Source organism: Rhineura floridana, chromosome 3 (assembly GCF_030035675.1).
Source record: "Rhineura floridana isolate rRhiFlo1 chromosome 3, rRhiFlo1.hap2, whole genome shotgun sequence".
NCBI classification, from domain to species: Eukaryota; Metazoa; Chordata; class Lepidosauria; order Squamata; family Rhineuridae; genus Rhineura; species Rhineura floridana.
In genome coordinates, this window is record NC_084482.1 from 57,129,552 (window position 1) to 57,152,927 (window position 23,376).

At 42.2% G+C, this 23,376-nt stretch overlaps 1 protein-coding gene across 1 annotated transcript; it reads right to left on the bottom strand.

Annotated features, from left to right (window-relative positions):
- Positions 1–2,931: 2,931 nt before the first annotated feature.
- WFIKKN2 (WAP, follistatin/kazal, immunoglobulin, kunitz and netrin domain containing 2) lies at positions 2,932–12,342 on the bottom strand. The gene is made up of 2 exons (XM_061616006.1): positions 12,080–12,342; positions 2,932–4,507 (listed from the first exon to the last, which is right to left on the bottom strand). The coding sequence occupies exons 1-2, from the start codon at positions 12,287–12,289 to the stop codon at positions 2,987–2,989; spliced, it is 1,731 nt and encodes a 576-aa protein (XP_061471990.1). The 5' UTR covers positions 12,290–12,342; the 3' UTR covers positions 2,932–2,986.
- Between the last annotated feature and the right edge of the window lie 11,034 nt (positions 12,343–23,376).

Here is a 23,376-nt window from a genome sequence, read left to right on the forward strand (position 1 = left end):
TGAATATATCATCGACAAGAAAAGGAAAGCCTTCCAGATATGGCAGAAAGCCATTAACTGTGCTGCTAAGAAAAGAAATATACCAGTGCAAAGGCTGGGGTCCAAAGAAGAACTAGAGAACTTAAGAATGCCTGGTGGATAAAGAAAGCTGAAGAAATCCAGAACTTTGCAGATGCTCACAATGCACGGGGATTTTTTAATGCCACAAAGGCCATCTACGGACCAACAAATTACGGTACAAATCACTTACGTTCAATGGATGGTACCAAACTTCTTAAGGACAAAGAGTCTATTGCACTGCATTGGAAAGAGCATTACCACAACCTCCTTAATCGTAACTCTGTTGTGGCTGGTGAGGTCTTCTCGCAAATCCCACAACAACAAACTAGAGATGAGCTTGCAGTATCCCTAATTTGGATGAAGTCAGTAAAGCCATCAATCAAATGAAGAACAACAAAGCTAGTGGACCTGATGGGATTCCTGCTGAAGTCTTTAAAGAAGGTGGGCCTGAACTTGCACAACAATTTCATAAACTCATCAAAAAAATCTGGATGAAGGAGGAGATCCCGGAAGACATTAGGGATGCCATAATTATCACCCTTTTAAAGAAGGGTGATAGAACAGATTGTGGGAACTATTGAGGTATCTCTTTGCTTGCTACTGCAGGTAAAATCCTTGCAAGGATCCTCGCAAATCACCTCCTACCAATCTCAGAGGATGCCCTCCCCAAATCTCAAAATGGTTTCCGCCCTTCCAGGGGGACAGTGGACATGATCTTCACTGCATGACAGCTTCAAGAAAAATACAGGGAGCAGAATCAACCTTTATATATGATATTTATTGATCTGACTAAGGCCTTTGATACTGTGAATCGAACTGCTCTCTGACCATCCTTCTGAAAACTGGATGCCCTGATAAATTTGTGAATATTTTGTGATGCCTTCACGACAACATGACAACGACAATTTTGGATAACAATGGCTTTCAGAGTGATCCATTCAGAGTTGGATCAGGCATAAAACAGGGGTGTGTCATTGCTCTGACCTTATTTGCTATCTTCATTGCTATGATTCTACACCTTATTGAGGGGAAACTTCCTACTGGTGTGGAAATCATATATCGAACAGATGGAAAGCTTTTTAATCTCAGTAGGCTGAAAGCAAAAAGTACGGTAATGTCAGCCTCTGTTGTAGAACTTCAATATGCCGATGATAATGTAGTCTCCACACATTCAGAGAAAAATCTTCAAACTATCCTAAATGTCTTTGCAGAAGCATGTGGAAAGCGTGGGCTCTCAATATTAAAAAACCCAAAGTGCTTCATCAACAGGTGCAAACTTGTCCCTCTGTAGCACCATTGTTCCAGCTTAATGGTGTGACGCTGGAGAAGGTTGATCACTTCCCCTACCTTGGCAGCCACCTCTCTATAAAAGCTGACATTGGTGTTGAAATTCAACATCTTCTGAGCTCTGTGAGTGCCGCATTTTCCCGAATGAAGCGTAGAGTGTTCAAGGATCGGGATATTCGCAGGGAGACCAAAATGCTTATTTACAAAGCCATTGTACTACTGACCTTACTGTACACCTGTGAATGCCACTCCCAGCTTCTTGAAAGATTCCACCAATGCTGCCCCTGGAAAATTCTGCAAATTACTTAGGAAGACACAGACTGATGTTAGTGTTTTGGAAGAAGCAAAGACTACCAGTGTTGAAACAATGATCCTTCAACATCAACTTTGCTGGACTGGCCATGTTGTTCGAATGCTTGACCACCATCTTCCAAAGCAGCTACTTTACTCCCAACTTAAGGATGGAAAATGGAATATCGGTGGACAGCAAAAGAGGTTTAAAGATGTTTTTAAAACGAATCTAAAAAAATGTAACATGAGCATCAAGAACTGGGAAGTCTTGGGCCATGAACGTCCCAAAGAGGTCAGCTATTATCAAAGGTGCTATGGACTTTGGAGAAACACGAATACAGGGCAAATGGGACAAACGAGCTAAGCAGATGGCATGTCAAACAAATCTTCATTGCGACCATCTTCCATCTGGAAACCTATGCCCTCAATGTGGGAGGCTGTGTGGATCCAGAATTGGCCTCCCCAGTCACTTATGTACCCACTGGTAAAGACCTTATCTTGGAAGACAATCTTACTCGGCCACGAGTGATTGCCGATGAACGAAATATCTAGAAGCACCGAGCTGTAGGTAGCTAAACAAAGTTAAGTTGGTCTTTGAGATACAAAATGGCTAATGCCCACCTTATATAAGAAGACTTCATTTTAGATTTGGCACATAAATGTTTTGTGAGTGGGAAAGTTCACTGAGTCAGATGCTGTGTTCAGTTTTGCCCAGGCTCATTGTTTGACCGAGAATACTAAAAGGATGCTTCATCACAGACTTCAGTGTGAATTTGACTTGATCAGGCACAATCCACAGAAATCTGCTAGGTAAATTCCTATTAAAGACGAGAGTCTTTCCTCGGCTCCATTTTTTGATTACAACAGATTCTGTGATAGATTGGTATAACTGGTATAATTATCGTAACTATAGACAATAATTTACACTTTTTTCTCTTACACCCTACTTATGTATGTGGTACATTTCAGCTGTTTTTCACACGTCACTAGACTCCAAATGAGAACAATGATCTTTAGGTTGATTTATATCTGAACCAAACAGAATGCTACAAATTTGGTCTTTTATGATTAAAGCTGAATTGGTATTATGTGATGATTGCCACATCATTTCTAAAAAGATACACTGAAAGCTAAACACGAATAGCTGTCTGCTGCTATTTTAAGTGCTTGCCAAAAAACGGCTACTGCCTGATTACAAGGCATGATTAATGAATTAATATACGGCTTCTGTGTAATATATAGCATCTATCCGCAGAGATTTTTAAAAAAAGTTTCCAGGCTAGCCTACCCTATAGTTAGCACTATATAATACACACATTTGGAAAGCTGACAAGATACAAGCAGGGTATTAGTGCAGTCCTAAGAACTCTTTTAATAGCTCACAAGTTTTCTTGTGGATGACCTCACGAAGCTTCCGAATACGTCGGATGCTAGAGGCCCCCACAAAGCTGTCTGGCTGTAAAACAGCCATTCCGTTGTGGACATCGCCCATGATGATGAGTTGACTGTCCACTGCTGTCATGTTGGGGCACGGGCAGCTCCAGTTCATATTTAAAAGGGTGATTTCTAGAGGCTCCCTCCCCAAGAATTTTAGTCCCATTTTCTCATCCTTTAAAATCTCCTCCACCGTCACCAGTGCATGTCCCGAGTCTTGGTCCTCCGTCAGTTCAGTGACACGGCCAAGAATAACAAAATCACTTTTGCAGAAGCTAGTGACCAGCTTTTGGCGTGGTTTGCAAGCCTTGCAGGCTTTGCAATGCATGTTCCTAGGGAAAGGGCACATTTCTTCACAGGCCTCTCTGCTTTCAAAGTTATTCTCGTTGCCTCCACAGCCTCCATAAATGAAAGACTGACATTGTTTTGTCAAGCTGTTGTATGCCCACCGGGGCTCATAGGCTTTGCAGTGACCTTGGAGGGCTGGCAAGTTGCATATGTTGATTGGCCCATTCATACAAGTCAACATGCAGTTTTCATAGGCCTCAAAGTGATTCAGGTTGCTGTTACAGTTTCCATAGATGAAAGTAAAGCAGTTGTTCTTCTTTGCATCATAATACCATCGGGTTTGCTCCTCCCCACAGTCTTCGCTGTCTGGCTGCTTCAGACACTCGTCGGTTGGGAAGTGGGTTTTATTCTGGCCTGCTTCCAATGAGGTCGCTTCTCCTTTGAGGACTGACAACGGGAAATCTGCCCTGAGAACTCCACCAAGGTTTTTGGCGGTGCAAGTGTAGATGCCTGCATCTTGCAGTTGTGTGTTGTAGATCACCAGCTGGGCAATGTTTGTGACAACAATGTTCCCCCGGACATGGTTGGGCCTCATGATGATTTTCTCATTACTCTCTGTCTGCTTCTCCCAAGTGATTTCTGGCTTAGGTCTTCCGGTCACATCACAAAGAAAACTAACAGTCTCTCCTATGTAGACAGACTGATGGGCTGGGTTGTTGACTAGCACAGGTGGAAGGATGTCAGTGATGGTTGTCTCTAAATAGGCAGTAGTGGGGTGAGCTGTAGTCTCTGGTGGGATAGGGCTGGTGTTTGGCCATGTAAGGTGATAGCGACAAGTTACCACATTGAGTGTAATGCCTTTGGTACATGCTTCTGCATCCATGTAACATTTGTTATAATAGGTGAGGCCATCTGATGCACAAGTAAAACTTGGCTCTTTTTCACACCTGTCTTTGCATTTGCAAACAGGCTGGCCATCCCAGATATCACACTCTGAACCTTGTTGGATGCACATGAAACGGTCACATGTAGCCTCTTTGGGCATCCCAACAGGTCCTTTCTTCCCTCTGACATCCATGTACCGGGCTGCAACACAACTTCTTGTTCCACAGACGTTAGGACAGCACTTTTCAAAGTTTTCGCATTCCTAAGACAAAAGAAAAACAAGACAGTAATGACAAAATCTCTATAAATAGGAAATTATGATAAATTATGAGGACACCTCCAAGTAGATGATATTGTTACTTCAGGCACGACAACTTTCTAGAATATTAGGATCATCCAGCTTTTCTCTATTTCCATGGTATTTGAAAGGACTGCAGTATTTCAAATATCAAGTTCTCTAGAACTTCTAAAGTGTTAAGGCCACTGAGTAGTGGGTACAGGGGTACTGATGTACTGGGCCAACAGCCAGCAGGGACCCCAAACTCTGAATTTCATTTTTTTTAAAAAGTAAGTTTCTAATCCTCCTAGAAAGGAAGTTACAAAGCAAAATGTGCAGGCACCCTTCTAAGTGATTTCTCTGAGATGGGCCAGCCTTGCTGCTCCTGCCTGTCAGTGTTTTTAGCAATGAGTGAAGTCTTGATATGACTTTCTTGGCTCAGAACTCTTGACTACCACAGGTCTGATGTAGATGCACCTCAGTGCCAAAAGGAGACAACTACAGTCCAACCCATCAGTTACTTAGTACCCATTTTTTGTTTTTTAATTTTTCATGTTGCTGTGACAGCCTAAGGGTAAAGAGTTCTTTTATGGTTGTGTTCCCTAAAATGTACAGAATAGAGCAGTTTTCTTCAACTTAGGGTCCCCAGATATTGTTGAAGTATACCTCCCATGATCCCTTGACCAGTGGCTAAGCTGGCTGGGGGTAATGGGAGTTGTAGTCCAAGATCGTATGGGGACCCAAAGTTGAAGAACAGTGGAATAGAGAACCTGGATTCTATTGTGTTCGTTATAAATTTGATGAGTCAGGTTACTTCTCCAAGGCTGCAATCTTATGCACACTTATTGGGTGGGGGGAGTGCCATTGAAATTGGTGGGACTTCTGAGCATAGACTTGCACTGCACATTTTAGTTTCCTTGTATATAAAAGGGCCAACTCCTGTAAGGCTGCATAGCAATTTTGCTTGCTTTCAAAAGAAAATATGATTTTTTAAAATAAAATAGATGAATAGTTTGTCTCAACCAAACTTAAGTAGACCTTTAATCGCATATGTTAACATAAACAATCAAACATGTCCTCCACTATTTATAATATTTTAAACACTGCCTAAACAAAAGCAACATCATTTTTTACAGCAAATTGGAATAATCCTTACTTTCTGAAGACTTGTGTAAACTATTATTTGAGGAACTACCTGAGTCTGGTAGCAAATTTTGTTTAGTTAAATTAGCTAAGAATGTATAATTATTTTCATTTATATAAAATATTTGTGTCTGCCTGTGTACTAAGGTTGCAGTTGTATATGAACTTCCCTGGGAGTAAGCTCTGTTGAACTCAGTAGGGCTTACTTCTGAGTAGACATCATTAGGATTGTGTTGTTAAAAGAAAGTCCCAGTGGTCTTACTTCAACACTCCAGGGCTACTTGTTGCTGTCAGCAAGGCTTGAGAAACCATTTTTCATTAGACCATTTGGACTGGTGATTCTGTTCTGGTCTCCTCCCCCATGCCCTGTTTCTGTTTTAAAATATGGTATCACTCAGTTCTTCAAACCAGTGTAATCCTTTGCATGTATACTCAACCATTGTGAACAGTGGGATTTACTCCCATGCAAGTATACATAGGATCACAGCCTGAATGCAAGCAATTAAAATTCTATCTTGTCTTACAGGACCTACACAGAGCTTTGCTTTTGTAAACTCTGGTAATCATCAAGCTTTTTATATGATACAATCTAGCCACATGAGCATGGGGGCTGTGGGAGCATCCCTGCAAGGATACTCTAGAAGCTTTCGTAAGATTTCAGGTTACATTTTTTTAAAAAGTAAACCTCTAGTCCAGCCTTTCCCAACTAGTGGGGCACCAGGTGTTGCTGGACCACAGCTCCCATCAGCCTCAGCCAGCATTGCCAATGGTCAGGAATGATGGGAATTGTGGTCCAACAACATCTTGTGGCCCACTAGTTGGGAAAGGCTGCTCTAGTCCTTGTAGAGACATATGGAAAAGTATGCAGGACAACATTCGACAAAATTGCTCTCTAAGAATTAAAGTTCCCTCCCTCTTCACATGTTCTGGCCAATGAATGCAAAAGCACTGGGACAATTGACAAGTATTAAGCCAGCCATTTCCAACATGGTGTCTTCCAGATGTTTTGGATTATGACTGTCATCATCCCTGACTATGGTCCATGCTGGTTTGGGGTTAATGGGAGTTATAGTCCAAAAAATCTAGGGGTGCCATTTTGCGGAAGCTTTCATAGACCCTTATGTTTTAAAAACTTATACAATGAAATTGCACTTTATTAATATTTGAGAAATTAAATAATGTTCAACCTATTAGGTTACCTGGACTTACAACCTGTCAACCCTGCAATGATTCCCTGCCCCACTCTGAGCTGGAATAGTCAGCTGCCCTCTATGGTGGATCTGGTCTGTGAAATAACATAATCAGGTCTTCGGTAACCTAAACAAATTTTGTCCAAGGTTTTGTTGTTGTTGTTATGTGCCTTCAAGTCAATTACGACTTATGGCGACCCTATGAATCAGTGATCTCCAACAGCATCTGTCGTGAACCACCCTGTTCAGATCTTGTAAGTTCAGGTCTGTGGCTTCCTTTATGGAATCAACCCATCTCTTGCTTGTCCTTCCTCTTTTTCTACTCCCTTCTGTTTTCCCCAGCATTATTGTATTTTCTAGTGAATCCTGTCTTCTCATGATGTGTCCAAAGTATGATAATCTCAGTTTCATCATTTTAACTTCTAGTGTCAGTTCTGGTTTAATTTGTTCTAACACCCAATTGTCTTTTTCACAGTCCATGGTATGCGCAAAGCTCTTCTCCAACACCACATTTCAAATGCGTTGATTTTTCTCTTATCCGCTTTTTTCACTGTCCAACTTTCCCATCCATACATAGAGATCAGGAATACCACAGTCTGAATGATCCTGACTTTGGTGTTCAGTGATACATCTTTGCATTTGAGGACCTTTTCCAGTTCTCTCATAGCTGCCCTCCCCAGTCCTAGCCTTCTTCTGATTTCTTGACTATTGTCTCTATTTTAGTTAATGTGCCGAGGTATTGATAATCCTTGACAAGTTCAATGTCCTCATTGTCAACTTTAAAGTTACATAAATCTTCTGTTGTCACTACTTTAGTCTTTTTGACGTTTAAGCTGTAGTCCTGCTTTTGTGCTTTCCTCTTTAACTTTCATCAGCATTCGTTTCAAAGTAAAGTAATGCTCAAGATTCTACAACAAAGGCTCTTACCATATATGGAGCAAGAAATGCCATATGTCCAAGCTGGATTTAGAAAAGGAAGACGCACCAGAGATCATATTGCAAACATATGTTGGATAATGGAACGGACCAAGGAATTTCAGAAGAAAATCACCCTGTACTTTATAGATTACAGCAAAGCCTTTGCTTGTGTAGATCATGAAAAACTATAGAATGATTTAAAAGAAATGGGGGTGCCACAGCATCTGATTGTCCTGATGCGCAACCTATACTCTGGACAAGAGGCTACTGTAAGGACAGAATATGGAGAAACCGATTGGTTGCCAATTGGAAAGGGTGTGAAACAGGGATGTATTTTATCACCCTATTTGTTTAATCTATATGCAGAACATATCATACGGAAAGCGGGATTGGCCCAAGATGAAGGAGGTGTGAGAACTGGAGGGAGAAGTATCAATAATTTAAGATATGCAGACGATACCATACTACTAGCAGAAACCAGTAATGATCTGAAATGAATGCTGATGAAAGTTAAAGGGGAAAGCACAAAAGCAGGACTACAGGTGAACGTCAAAAAGACTAAAGTGTGGCTGCACCTACCCTGTGGAATTCCCTCCCCTTAAATATTAGGCAGGCGCCATCTCTGTTATCTTTTCAGCACCTTTTGAAGACTTTCCTCTTTCAACAAGCCTTTTAAGTTGAGATCTATCCCAGTCTGTGAATGCCCTACAGTGGCTCAATCAAAGTCCTGATCTCAATCCCATTGAGAATCTGTGGTGCTATTTGAAAATTGCAGCCCACAAGCGACGTCTGAACGACCAGGAGCAAATCTACCAAGAACAATGGGTCAAAATCCCTCTAACACTGTGTGCAAGCTAGTACATACCTATCCCAAAAGACTTAAAGCTGTTATCGCAGTGAAAAGTGGCCCTACCAAATATTAATGCGTGTGGGTTGAATACTTATGCTAGCAACATGTTTCAGTTTTTTATGTTTCTTATAAACATTTCCCAACATAAAACCAATGTCACCTTACAATAATTGATTTTGATTTTCAGTGTTTCAAATAAAATATCATACAGAATGAAATTACAATGTACCATTTGTAATTCAGTAATATGAGAGCATTGGTCAGGGGTCTGATTACTTTTGCAAGGCACTGTATTTTGGGCAATGTATACTGATGGTCTAACTCTGAAGGGTCTTGAGTGGTTCATTCTATCTAGATCAGGGCAGGCAGTCGGTTGATTGGGACCTTATGGTGGTTTGGTGACTTACAGTGATTTGACAAGGATTTATGACTCCCAGTTGGCTGACAATAGCAACAACTAAAAGGCTTTCCTCCTTAAATTAGGGTATTGAAACAAATACAGTTTGGGGGGAAACCAGTAGTGGATTTTTGCATGAAAGGATTGTGAACACAGTTTTGGTACTGATCACAATTCCTAGGCTGGGCATGTGCTCATAGGCAACCTGTTCTGTAATACTGAGCATATGTCTGCCCTCCTGAGCCACTATTTTGCACCCACTTCTGGTTGGTGGACATTGGGGTTCTAGTAAAAAATACAGTCAATCTTACAAGCCTGACGTCTGCCCTCTAGGCCAGTTGAGTTTGGCTTCTGACCTGGCTTTTGAACTGAAACTGCCGTGGCTGTCCTGGTATATGACCTATGCCCGGGACTAGGCAGAGGGTGTGTGTGAGAGTGCATCCCTGTTGGTTTCTGCTGGACCTTTCAGTGGCATTCAATACAACTTCTGGGCTTCCTTGCCAGTTGTGAGTGGCAACATTTTGTGCTGATTCCAGCCCTATCTAAATAGTAGTTTCTAGAAGCTGGTGCAGGGGGACTGCTGATTATTCGCTTGGTTGTTGGCTTACAGGAAACCACAGGATACCATCTTGCCCTCCATGCTGTTTAGCATCTACATAAAACTGCTAGCTGAGGTCATCCAGGGATTTGGAGTTGAATAAGCAGGTGACACCCCATCCTCCCTCTCCTTTCCGTCAGATGCCAGGAAAGCAGTGGGAATCCTTAATCAGTGTGTGATGGGGGTGTGATAAGCTGGATGTGAGCTAAAAAACTGAGGTGAGACAGAGATGCTTTGGATCAATAGGAGAGCTGGTACGGGAACAAGACTATTCTTGGCAGTGAGACAGATTGTCTCAGGAAATGGTGGCATCTCCACTGGAAGTTTTGAAAAGGAGGGTGGATGGCCATTGACCAGTGGTGCTATACTATAGTTGCATTCTGCACTGTAGCTCTTGCATTGGGAAGGGAGTTGGACTAGATGATCTCCATTGTCCCTTCCACCTCTTTAATTCTATGATTCTATAGATAGTACTCCCTCTAAGGCAGCGTTTCCCAACTAGTGGGCCACCAGATGTTGTTGGACCACAATTCCCTTCTTTCCTGACCATTGGCAATGCTGGTTGAGGCTGATGGGAGTTGTGGTCCAACAACATCTGGTGGCCCACTAGTTGGGAAACGCTGCTCTAAGGGATTAGGTGCACAATCTGAGCATGCTCCTAGAGCCAGCTTTATTCCTGAATGGTCAGGATGTGGCTGTGTCCAGATTAGGGATGAGATCCGTTGGCGGTGGCTTCTTTGTAAGCATTCCATCGACCTAACAGGTGGTATCAATTCAAATTAGTTCTTTCTCTGTTGTCTGATCATATTGCAGGGCCCTCATCAAGCATGGTCAAATAGGTGATACTTGGGTGGAGCTCTTGAATCACATACTGCTTCATCTGTGCCCTAAAGATCTTGCTATTCCAGCAACCACTTGACTAAATGCAAACATTGGCTTAACGAGCTGCATGAATTTGAAAAAAACTATAACCAAACCTCTTAATTTCATAAGTAGCATAACAGAACTATGTGCAGTTCTAAAGTACTTCCAATCTTATGTTCTCTCAGGTTCTGAGCTTGGAAACTGGGGTGGGATGACACTTGTGTCACCGGAACTGTCCTTCATAACTAGGTATTGTGGAAACATAAATAGTATGGAAATCCTGTGACATTTGGCCTGTTAAACTTCCCAGTGTTTTAGGAGTTTCTGCAATGCATTTCTTCTGCATCAGTGCCATTTAAGTGAATGTGTCTGTTTAAACTACTATCTTCTTACTTTCCTCCTGCAAAAGAAAGCAACTAAGGTGCATATGTTTTTAGTTAACTAAAATCTAAGGTTGCTCAGTCACTATTTTAAAAAGTGACCATTCACAAACAGAAATGTATCCTTTATTCAGGAGAGTGCTGATTCCACTAGGTCACCATCACACAGGTGACTTTACTGCATCAATACCTGTTTGCCATTTGACTGCCAAGAAGGTTTTGCTGCACTTAGTACTCTGTAAACTGTACAGCATCCTGCAAGTCTTCTTTTCAGAGTGGTGTTTGACAATGATAGCAAACTCAGCAATGACAGTGAACTCTATTATTCTAGGCAGGTATGTGAGGCAGAAAGAGCATAAGCGAGTATTTGGATGCCACAATGGGTTGGCAGGGCTGGCTGTTAGATGAGCAGCCTTTTTTACTTGCCAGCTCAAGTGCATTTGGATCTGGAAGTGTTATCCAGGAGCTCCTGCCAAGCTGTCATTTTTTCTGAGTCATTTCTGATGCCACTGCTGGGCTTTAAAATAGGTGCTGTCAGGGCCATGCCATGCCTAGAGAGACAATACAAGGTCGTGCCTTTGGAGATAAATGTGCTCATTTGAGGACTGCAAAAATATGTGGGATGGATACAATTGCTTCAAAGGCTCTCATGAGAGAGGGGGGGTATTCTTGAAATGTAGCAAATGAGGCAAGGAGCAATGGCTGCTTAGTGAATGATAGCCAAAGGGGAAAGGCTGGTAGCAACCCAGCCATGTGCAGCTCAGTGTTATGTGCTGCCCTTGGCACAGATTGGGTTTTGACACTTGATCACACTATCATTGTGACTGTCAAAAGTGGGTCCATGCTGGGGTTGTTCAGTGTGTGGCTTCACGTAACTCAGTCTGCCAAAGGCTGGGGCTGTTATGGGTTGATTTTCATCTTCAGCCATTACACGAATTGGCCCTGCATTAGAGAGCTGTCAGCCCAATGAAAAGATCAACCCTGTGTACTAGCAACAAAGTAGGTGAAACCGTGCCTTTTACAGAGCATGACCTCCTTACAGATTTTAAAAGCTTGCTCATTCTCACCAGCCAATATTGGTCTGATTAAAAGGGACTCTTTCATCTATAGTACATGTGCCCTGCTACTGTAAACAAAACATCAATACACACAGTCAGTATCTATTTAGGAAAGCAATTATGTTTAACATTAAGAGGAAAAAAACCTGTATCACTCACCAGGTCAGTGTCGCATTCTCTTCTGCAGGTGCTCTGAGCGTCTACCCAGAGGTTGGGATTCATATCATTTGGACATATCCCAGCATGAGAATACCGTATTGGAGGCAAGGCGGTACCCTTTAGGGAGACCTCTAGAAGCAAGAGAATAAGGCTCTCCCCAGACAACAACCATATCCATGTCCATCGAATGAAGAATTTGAAAAAGGACATTTCAGAATGGCTCCAGATAAAATATCCACAGTTGGATTGGGATCTGGGTGTGTCTGTGGCTGAATTAAAAAAAAGTTAAAACAAAGGAACTAACTACACCTGCTTTCTTTAGGTTCCTACAGACTTCCTTTCCACCTTGGTCGATGATGTAGTCTGCTCTGGATCTTGTTGGATTAAAAGTCTTGGGAAGTAGCCCCCTTATTTTAAGCAAAAGGCTCTTAGTCCAAGCCAGAGTTAGTTGTATTTATACCCTGCCTCTGTACAACAAGTTGGAAAAAGTAAACTCTATTTCTGTGACAGGCACACGCTTCTTATGTCCTGGTGGCAGTCGTACAGATTTGTTACAAGGGAAAAAAAAAAAAAGCTGGAAAGACTTTTAAGGCTGGAACTGCCACGGTGGGACCCCTGCATGTTTCTGAATGGAAGGAGGCCTTCTTAACCCCTTTAGACCTAAAGTACTTCCCTATGCTAAGAATGGCATTTACTTCTGAAAGAGTGCTTGTCTAAATAATATGAACCTACAGTCAGAGGGATTTATCTATGCCAAGGAAATATATACAATTGTTTGTTTAAAAGGAGCAGCTTAATAAGACTGAAGCAATTAAAAGCTTAAATATAATGTTTTATTAAAAAGAAAAAGAGATGTGTAGGCGTAATAACATGTTTCAGCTTTGGATCTGGAAGGCAACATGTCTTTACAAATTACCCCCCAAGTCCCTAGTCTGCTTTATTTATCTTTTTTTCCCAAGTTTCTTTTTTGCTGCACTTCAATCCCACCATGGGAAATTTTTTAAAATTCCTTCACAGTTCACGAACATGAGACCCCTATTGTACGACTTTTTGCTGACCTCTTTAAGGAAAAAAAAATAGGAACAGTTTAACTCTATGGAAACCTGCATAAAGGAATGTACTGCATTTTTTGCATAGAGGAGGGGGAGAAATGGGAAAACCCAATCAACTTAAGTTCCATCTGCCCTGATTCTGATAGGAAGGGTTTGTAATGCCCACTGAGAAGGGTGATCTCGTTGAAAGGGCCAATGAGAGAAGACACTCAAGTACTTGGAAAGACTGATAGTAAAGGAGATGGGGGCAGGGAAGGTGCATTGGCTCCCCACCACTGTTGAGATTTTGTTCTCTCTCAGCGCCTGCTATGAAAAGCCTGTGCTGGCTGGGGTCCAAAGAGCTACTTTAGGTGAGACAGAGAGCCTGTGCACACCCAGTGGGACTTTTGACATTGAGCAGCAGACCCCCATCAGAGACACATCATAAGCTGCTTCTGAAACACCCTCCCCACCCCATTACCCCAGTAACAGCTTCTCATGTGCAGCATCCCTTATCCCCTCCCCTCTGAGAAACAGATGGCCTGGGGTGCACAGCAGAGCTAATTCTTTGCATCTATCTTGTTGAAATCAGAGGCTTACTCATGTGGGTTTTTTCATAATGGCAGGAAAGCAAGCCCTGGTGGCATATACAATGCATCTTCCTAGAATGTTCTGATCCTCTTACTCTGTCAGGCTCTGACTTGTTGACTTGGGATTTGGAGGTTTTGTCTTGCAGGGACAGTGGAGAGGAGAAGGATGGTTCTGCATTTAGGTTCTAGCAAACAACCACATCTGGGGACGAAAGAGTTGCAGTCCCCACATCACAGGGCCACCTGATGTGGTTCTGTCTCCCTAGGCCACATCCAAGGAGGTGCTACCACTTCGTCCTTAAACCTAGATCAATGGTAGCAGGCATGGGTGGATTTTTAAAAATATTGTTGGTAAGCTGTATTTGAACAAGGCTAAATCTGATAAATCACACAGTTTTCCTAAGAGTGCATTTGCAAAGATGGAAGTTGCCTATAGGCCACAGGGTACTGTACTTTTATGCACCACAGTATGCACAATGTATGCACAGCTGCACAATAAAGCCTGCATCACAGCACAGGCTAGTTCAATTTTTCTGCATAGTTTCGGACAACATGGTTTAAAAAATTTTAGAGCAGGTATGGGGAACCTTTAGCCCTCCAGATGCTGCTGAACTACAACTCCCATAATCCCTGGCTGTTGACCATGCTTGCTTGATGGGAGTTGTAGTTCAGAAATGTCTGGAGAGCTAAAGCTTCCCCAAACCTGTTTTAGAGCTTCCAAGTGTGCTCCAGTCTTTCTTACTGCATTCACACTTTGGCTATGGAAGATGTAGACAAAGTAATGTGTAGTTTATAAAGCTCAGAAGTGAACTCTCACTGCGTATATAGCTCTGGTTCAGCTAAAATGGGATGGTGCATAGGTAGCAGTACCTTTCCTGTAAACTCAAAAGGAATAATGTGTGTTCCAGATTTTTTATGCTGTTTCTTAGTCTGGAAGTGTGGCATTATGCTTTGGGTTTGCATCTTCTCTGTATGACGGGGTGGGTGAAAAATAGAGGCTGTCATTTCTTGGGTGCAAATGTGAACCAACTTTTGTCAGTAGCTGTTTGAAACATCAGACAAGCAATGTTTTGACCAAATACATGCGCTCCAAGGGAATGTGATGTTGCCTTCCTCCTTTTTTCTCAATCTGTACCTTTCCTGCCAGTTCCTTAACTGAGATTCTGACCTTGTCACGAAATCCAGGTCAGATCTGGAAGTCTTACAATGTTTTGACTTTTGTGAGCATTCGGAGTTCTAAAACTGGATGTATAATAGGATTGTATAATACTTATGTATAATGCTTCTCCTGGGCTGAAGGATGTCAAAGGATGTTACAATAGTGTAGTTTTGATTTGCACTGTTGAAAGCATATTTGCCTTTTGTTGTCTGCATCTTCCTGTGATGCTCTGTCTATTGCATGTGCATTTTTCAAAAAATATTTCAGCTGAGGGGAACTTCCTTGTATCACATAAGTGGAGTATGGGCAGTCCTTTGGGATGTAGTACAAATTCACTGTCACTTTCTGATCCAAATTTTTGTTTTATTTCTGTAGTTGTGAACTGATACAACTTTAGAGCCATGTGGGATGTTGGTCTTCTGCAAGTTTGCACATGTGCAGCTGGCAGTCTATGCACTAGTTGAGAAATAGTTGTACCTGGCTATGTGTATCACTTTCTGTACCAGGAAGAATTGATAAAATGTGCAAGATATGGACAAACAAAACATCACAAGCTTATTCTGTGTGCATTGGTTATATTAGCTGATTCTTGGTGCTGAGAAATTCCCCACACACTCACACATATTTTGTTGTGCTTGAAAAAATGAAGTTATTATTTTGAATTTTTTTTAACATGAGTCAATTTTAGTGCAGATTATACCAGCTATGTACTGTGCAGATGGGATGCATATTAGCACTGTTTTACACAGTACATGTTTCTTACACAGAAAACATTTCCATGTAGGCAATGCCATGAACTCCACACTTTCAGCATCTGAAAATTCTGAGAAATCGCAATTAGTTCTTACTTATCAGAGTGTATATCTCTTGTGCATCCTGCCTTCTAATACCAGGTCAAAGACTTGAAACCTGGCACCTCTCTCTTGAGAAACTAGCCAATGCATCTAGGATTAGATTAACTAGTAAATTAACTAGTAAAATTAACCAGTAAACATTGTAGGTACATATGGACTTCAGGACCAGTATGATAGCCAACCATTTGTGTGCCTGATTCTCTGCCCCTGCCTTATATGACACTTAAAAAAAAAGTAATTGTGGCTATTTGAGGGAATCCATTGATCACATTGTTGTGTGTCATTCACTGGCGATCACTCGTGGCTGAGTGTCTTCCAGGGTAAGGTCTTTAACAGTGGGTCTGTATGTGACTGTGGAGGCCAATTCTGGATCCACCCAGCCTCCCACAGTGAAGACATAGGTTTCCAGATGGAAGATGGTCACGATGAGGATTTGCTTGGCGTGCCTTCCGCTTAGCTCATTTGTCTCTTTCGCCCTGTACTCGTGCGTCTTCAAAGTCCATAGCACATTTGATAATCGCCGACCTCCAATTGGGACGCTCATGGGCCAAGGCTTCCCAGTTCTCGATGCTTATGTTACATTTTTTTACATTAGCTTTGAGAACATCTTTAAACCTCTTTTGCTGTCCACCGATATTCCATTTTCCAAGTAGCTGCTTTGGATGACGGTGGTCAGGCATTCGAACAACATGGCCAGTCCAGCGAAGTTGATGTTGGAGGATCATTGTTTCAACACTGGTGGTCTTTGCTTCTTCCAATATGCTAACATTAGTCCGTCTATCTTCCCAAGTAATTTGCAGAATTTTCTGGAGGCAGCATTGGTGGAATCTTTCAAGAAGTTGGGAGTGGCATTTATAGATGGTCCATGTTTCACAGGTGTACAGTAAGGTCGGTAGTACAATGGCTTTGTCTCCCTGTGAATATCCCAATCCTCGAACACTCTATGCTTCATTCGGGAGAATGCAGCACTCACAGAGCTCAGACGATGCTGAATTTCAGCGTCGATGTCAGCTTTTACAGAGAGATGGCTGCCAAGATAAGAAAAGTGATCGACATTCTACAAGCGTTGCACCATTAAGCTGGATTGATGGTGCTACAGAGGGATTGGTTCACACTTGCTGATAAAGCACTTTGGTTTTTTTGATGTTAAGCGAGAGGCCAGGCTTTTCATATGCTTCTGCAAAGACATTTAGGATAGTTTGAAGATTTTTCTCTGAATGTGTGGAGACTACATTATCATCGGCATATTGAAGTTCTATGACAGAGGTTGTAATTACCTTACTTTTTGCTTTCAGCCTACTGAGATTAAAAAGCTTTCCATCTGTTCGATATGTGATTTCCACGCCAGTGGAAAGTTTCCCCTCAACAAGGTGTAGAATCATGGCGATGAAAAGAGCAAATAAGGTCGGAGCAATGACACATCCCTGTTTGACGCCTGATCCCACTTTGAATGGATCACTTTGAGAGCCATTGTTATCCAAAATTGTTGCCGTCATGTTGTCATAGAGGAGTCGCAAAATATTCACAAATTTATCAGGGCATCCAATTTTCAGAAGGATGGTCCAGAGAGCAGTTCGATTTACAGTATCAAAGGCCTTAGTCAGATCAATAAACACCATATACAGAGGTCGGTTTTGCTCCCTGCATTTTTCTTGAAGCTGTCATGCAGTGACGATCATGTCCACTGTCCCCCTGGAAGGGCGGAAACCATTTTGGGATTCAGGGAGGATGTCTTCTGAGATAGGTAGGAGGCGATCTGCGAGGATCATTGCAAGGATTTTACCTGAGGTACCTAGAAAAAAGATGCCTCGGTAGTTCCCACAATCTGTTCTATCACCCTTCTTGAAAAGAGTGATAATTATGGCATCCCTAAAGTCTTCCGGGATTTCCTCCCTCATCCAGATTTTTTCGATGAGCTTATGAAGTTGTTGTGTAAGTTCAGGCCCACCTTTACTGACTTCATCCAAATTAGGGGATACTGCAAGCTCATCTCTAGTTTGTTGTTGTGGGATTTGCGAGAAGACCTCATCAGCCACAATAGAGTTACGATTAAGGAGGTCGTGGTAATGCTGTTTCCAACTCAGTGCAATAGACTTTTTGTCCTTTAGAATTTTGGTACCATCTATTGAACGTAAGGGATTTGTACCATAATTTGTTGGTCCGTAGATGGCCTTTGTGGTATTAAAAAATCCCTGTGCATCGTGAGCATCTGCAAAATGCTGGATTTCTTGAGATTTCTTTATCCACCAGGCGTTCTTAAGTTCTGTAGTTCTTCTTTGGACTTCAGCCTTTGCACTGGCATAGATTTTTTTCTTAGCAGCACAGTTAATGTCTTTCTGCCATATCTGGAAGGCTTTCCTTTTCTTGTCAATGGTATGTTCAATCTCACTATCATTCTCATCAAACCAATCCTGATGTTTCTTAGTTTGGTATCCGATAGTTTGTTCACATGCTGCAATAACGGAAGTCTTCAGTCTAATCCAGTGTTCCTCAATGTTTGCAGGGAGTTCCATTGGTAGACGTTTCTTGAGAGTTGTTTGAAAGTAGGCTCGCTTAATAGGATCTTGAAGGGCGTGGATGTTCATTTTATGCCTTGGTTTTCTTCCTTGGAGCCTACGTTGAGGAACAATATTAATGGCCATAGTGGATCAAATTAATTGGTGATCTGTCCTGCAGTCATCGGCACTCGTCATGGCCCTGGTGAGGAGTACATCACGACGATCTCTGGCACGGACAATTACGTAATCCAGGAGATGCCAGTGCTTCGACCGAGGGTGCTTCCATTATGTTTTAAATTTATCTTTCTGGTGAAAGAGTGTGTTTGTATTAACAAGATTATGCTCTGCACATTTAGTCAGAAGTAGAATTCCATTCAGGTTGCTATTGCCAACTCCTTCTTTCCCAATGGTTTCTGGCCATAAATCAAAATCACGCCCAACTCTTGCATTGAAATCACCCAGGAGGATAATTTTATCCTCCTTAGGTATCTCTGATAAGATGGTTTCCAGCTGGGTATAAAAATTTTCCTTGATGTCTTATTTGGTGGAAGTCATGTGCTTTAACTCTGTATTAAAGTTATGATGTGGATGTGATAAAACAGTATCACAGAGAAGAATCAAGCCTAGTATCCAGTGTGCAACCCTAATAGCATTGCCAGGTGCTCCTTATTTGAATGAGCCTTATCTGGCAGCCACAGTAAATCTCTTGAGTAAGATGCTGACAGATTGGGCTCGTTCACATGGGGACTTACTCCGAGATTGGTGCTACTCGCACTCCTGTTACATTAGCTGAGTTTACATAACGTTTCAGCCCATGGGAAGGCAAGTTGCTGCTTTCTCTCTTAAATCCGAAGCAAATCAATCCAATTTTAATCCAAAAAGGAAAGGAAAAACTGTCTGTGCTTCACATCTCTAGAGGATGCTTAGCTCTGATGCTTTGGTGAGTCAACGCCCACTCCCTCCTTCTCCCTTTGTTTTTTTTACTCTGGAACAAACTGAGCATGCTTGGTTGCAAAGGTAACCAGAGGAAGAGATAGTTTAACCTTAAGAAGGCATGGTCATTAGGAAGCTGCGAGATTAACCCTTCCCCTTTAGTATGAATGCAAAACAGTGGATTGAGGGCTCATATAAGGTAAGAAGTGTGAACCTTTAAACTCCATTGCAATGAGAAAAGCTTCACCTTTAAAATGGAGTGCAGTTTCAGTGTGAACCAGCTGATTGTCTAATGTTCCAGGATTGGCCCTACCATGCAGCAAGGTGAAGCAGGAAGAATCTAGGGGGATAGATTAAAGCAGATTGTGAATGGTGCAACGATAGTTTTTAAAATGTAGATCCTACCATGTATGTGTCTGGGTGCCATTTTGTGCTTCACTTTAGGCCACAAAATGTCTTGATCCAGTACTGGGTGTCACTTTTGAATTCACCTTCAGCCATTTCACTTGATACCTGACTCCTTCCTGTTCTAGAAGAAAGGGCATCTTCTCTTAGTTCCAGAAGGCTGGATCTCATACCTGGGGATTTATCACATTTGAGTCTCCCATGTAAATAATGTGAGCTAATTTTTCTCCTTTTCCCACTTCTTTTTCACAGTGTTGGGGGAGGCCTTGCATTCAACTGGGTTATAAGAATGTAAAATGTTAATGTGTAATAAAAATAATGTCAGTTTTCCTAGTCTTTCAGTTTTTGCTGACAGCACTTATATGCAGTGGAGGTTGGTCCATTAGGGCTAGTGGGGCAGTGCCCCACCATAGAATCATAGAATAGAATCGAATCATAGAATCATAGAGTTGGATGGGGCCTTGTAGGCCATCGAGTCCACCCCCCTGCTCACAGCAGGAAATCCACAGCTAGAGCGTCTCCCACAGATAGCTGTCCAGCCTCTGCTTGAAGACATCCAGCGAAGGGGATCCCACCACCTCCCGAGGCAGTCGGTTCCATTGCCGAACTGCCCTTACTGTCAAGAAGTTCCTTCTAATGTCCAATCTGAATCTACGCTCCTGCAACTTAAAACCATTAGACCTAGTCCTACCCTCTGGGGCAGCAGAGAACAAATCTGTACCCTCCTCTTTGTGACAGCCCTTCAGGTACTTAAAGAGTGCAATCATGTCACCCCTCAGCCTTCTCTTCACCAGACTGAACATGCCAAGTTCTTCAACCTTTCCTCATAAGACTTGTTCTTCATACCGGCTATCATCCTCGTCACCCTCTTCTGAACCCGCTCTAACTTGTCTATATCTTTCATAAAATGAGGCGCCCAGAACTGAACGCAGTATTACAGATGAGGCCTGACCAATGCAGAATATAGTGGAACTATTACTTCCCTCGACCTGGAAACTATAGCTCTGTTTATGCATCCCAAAACCGCATTTGCCTTTTTTGCCGCAGCATCACACTGCTGGGTCATGTTCAACTTGCGATCCACTACAATTCCAAGGTCCTTCTCACACGCACTACTGCTAAGCCGGGTATTTCCCATCCTGTACCCGTGTATTTTGTTTTTGTGGCCTAAATGCAGAATGCTGTATTTGTCTTTATTGAATGTCATTTTATTAATTTCAGCCCAATTTTCTAGTCTATCCAGGTCCCTTTGGATTTTATTCCTGTCTTCCATTGTGTTAACTATCCCTCCCAGTTTCGTATCATGCGCAAACTTCATAAGGCTTCCCTCCACCCCATCATCTAAGTCATTGATAAAAATGTTGAAGAGTATCGGCCCCAGGACAGAACCCTGTGGCACTCCACTCGAGACCTTCCTCCAGTCCGAAGCAGAGCCACCGACGACCACTCTTTGAGTACGGTTTTCCAACCAGTTGTGAATCCACCTGACAGTATTTCCATGTAGTCCGCATTTGACTAGTTTGCTAATCAAAAGGTCGTGGGGGACTTTGTCAAACGCTTTGCTGAAATCTAGATAGATGACATCTATAGCATTTCCACCATCTACTAAGCTAGTGACCCGATCAAAAAAAGAGATGAGATTAGTTTGACAGGATTTTTTCTTGACAAACCCATGCTGGCTCCTAATCACAGCATTGTCATCTAGATAGTTGCCAATGGACTCTTTTATTATCCGTTCTAATATCTTTCCCGGTATTGAAGTCAGACTGACCGGCCTGTAATTCCCCGGATCTTCTTTTTTACCCTTTTTAAAGAGCGGGACGACGTTTGCCCGTCTCCAATCCTCCGGCACCTCTCCCGTTCTCCATGATTTCTCAAAGATGATGGCAAGAGGTTCTGAGAGTACATCCACTAGTTCCTTCAATACTCTGGGATGCAGTTCATCAGGCCCTGGAGATTTGAACTCATTTGGGTTAACTAGGTATTTCCTGACTATCTCCTTATTAATCTTGAACTGCAGTCCCGACCCCTTACTGAGATTGCTACCGATGCAAGGTTGCACACTGTTCACCAACCTCAGTCTGCCCTTAGCTAGCTCCCACCTGCCTGCTTTCTTACTTACAACCAGTCCATGGGGTGGTCGTGGCTGTCAGCTTCCTCCACCTTCGTCTCAGTGTTATAGAACTCAGTGCGGGACAAAACTAGAATTAGTTGGCTCTGCCTGTCATTAGCTGTGGCTCCTCCTATTATTGGCCTCCGCACCCTACCAGCACCAATGGGCACCAGCCACCACTGCTTGTATGAGTATAAATTCACAGTTGTTCTTAATAGCATAATCCTTGTTATTTTTGAGTTTAAACACAAAAATAGGGAGAGGTCGGTGTGAGTTGAGTATTATCTTTTTAGACAGAGGATCTCTGAATGCTGTGAAGGAAAGTAATAGAGAGTAGTAGGGAGAAGCAAACATGTCACAGAGGTAGGCAGAGAGCAATGGTATAAAATTGAAATAAGGGATACCAGTGCACAATGATTTGTAAGAACCCACTCCAAGGTTCAAATAACATAATTACATTAAAGGATTGGAAATGAAACCAGTGTGCACACTTGTATTCGATTGTGTTCTTTTAATATATTTTCTGTACATTACATGAAATGTATAACTGTCCAAGAGACAATTTCCAACTGAATAGGAAGAAACAAAAAGAAGTTGGGGGCGAAAACAGACACTTGTATCGCTCACCAAATGTTGATCTGTGATGATTCATGGCTGTTGAGTCATTTTTATAACTCATGAAGAAGCCTTGAGACTTGGTTGAAAACTCCTAGGAAATTTAAAAGGAATGGCACTTCCAATGCTTATTTATTAAAAAAAATGTTTTCTTCTGAATCTGTTAGAACTGTGGACAACTGTTTGAAATTGCCAAGAGCCAGTTGTAAGCCATCTCATACATCCTTCAGTATTTGAGGCTATATTGAGGCTTGGGGTATATGTATACATATATAAATTTAAAAGAAAACATGAATTGGTTAAATACGTTCTTTAAACAGATAGAGGCAGAGGATTAAGCAGCTAACTTTCTTCAGTCACAGCCTATGACCCTCCCTGCAAATGCAACTCCCTAGTTCTTCCCATCATTTCCTATCTTTAGCTGCCCTTGTGTTTCTGATACTGAGCATTGGTGTTTGGAGTAAAAGGTAGACAAATGCCAGAAAAAACTGAAATAGCAGTGGTGCTGAACAAATGGAGAAGGAATGGGAAACTGGGCAATTAGCTCTGTCCCCATTTTCAACCTCCATGTTTCCAATGTAATGTACATGCATAAGTTCTGTGCATACAATGGTGTACACTAGGCTTCTCCAACCTCCAGGTGCCCTCCAGATGGTTTTGACTACAACTCCCATCATCCCTGACTACTGATCATGCTGGCTTGGGCTAATGGGAGTGGTAGTTCAACATCTGGAAGTCACCAGGTTGGGGAAGGCCGGTATAAGCACAGGGTTCTTTTCACAAAATCAGTAACCCTGTTTTGTACATAGGTGTAGGACCACAGGAATCTGAGTCAGACTATTGGTTCAACTAGCTCAGTATTGTTTACACTGGCAGTGGGTCTCCAGGATTTGAGATGGGGTTCTCTTCCAGCCCTTTCCTGGAGATATTAGGGATTGAACCTGGGACTTTGTGCATGCAAAGCAGATGCTCTACCACTGAACAACATGTGGTTTTCTGTTCACGTTATACTGAACATAAGGACTTGGTGCTGCTCCTGCATGTGAGTTTTGCACAGCATCTGCAAGACATTATCCTCATCAAATGCCATTCTATATTT

What these genes read in the sequence shown, in the direction of transcription:
- WFIKKN2 (XM_061616006.1), bottom strand. Translation starts at nt 12,289, where the DNA reads ATGTCCTTTTTCAAATTCTTCATTCGATGGACATGGATATGGTTGTTG. An exon ending in GAGAATGCGACACTGACCTG is followed by an intron (nt 4,508 to 12,079) that starts GTGAGTGATACA and finishes CTTTTGTCTTAG; the next exon opens with GAATGCGAAAACTTTGAAAA.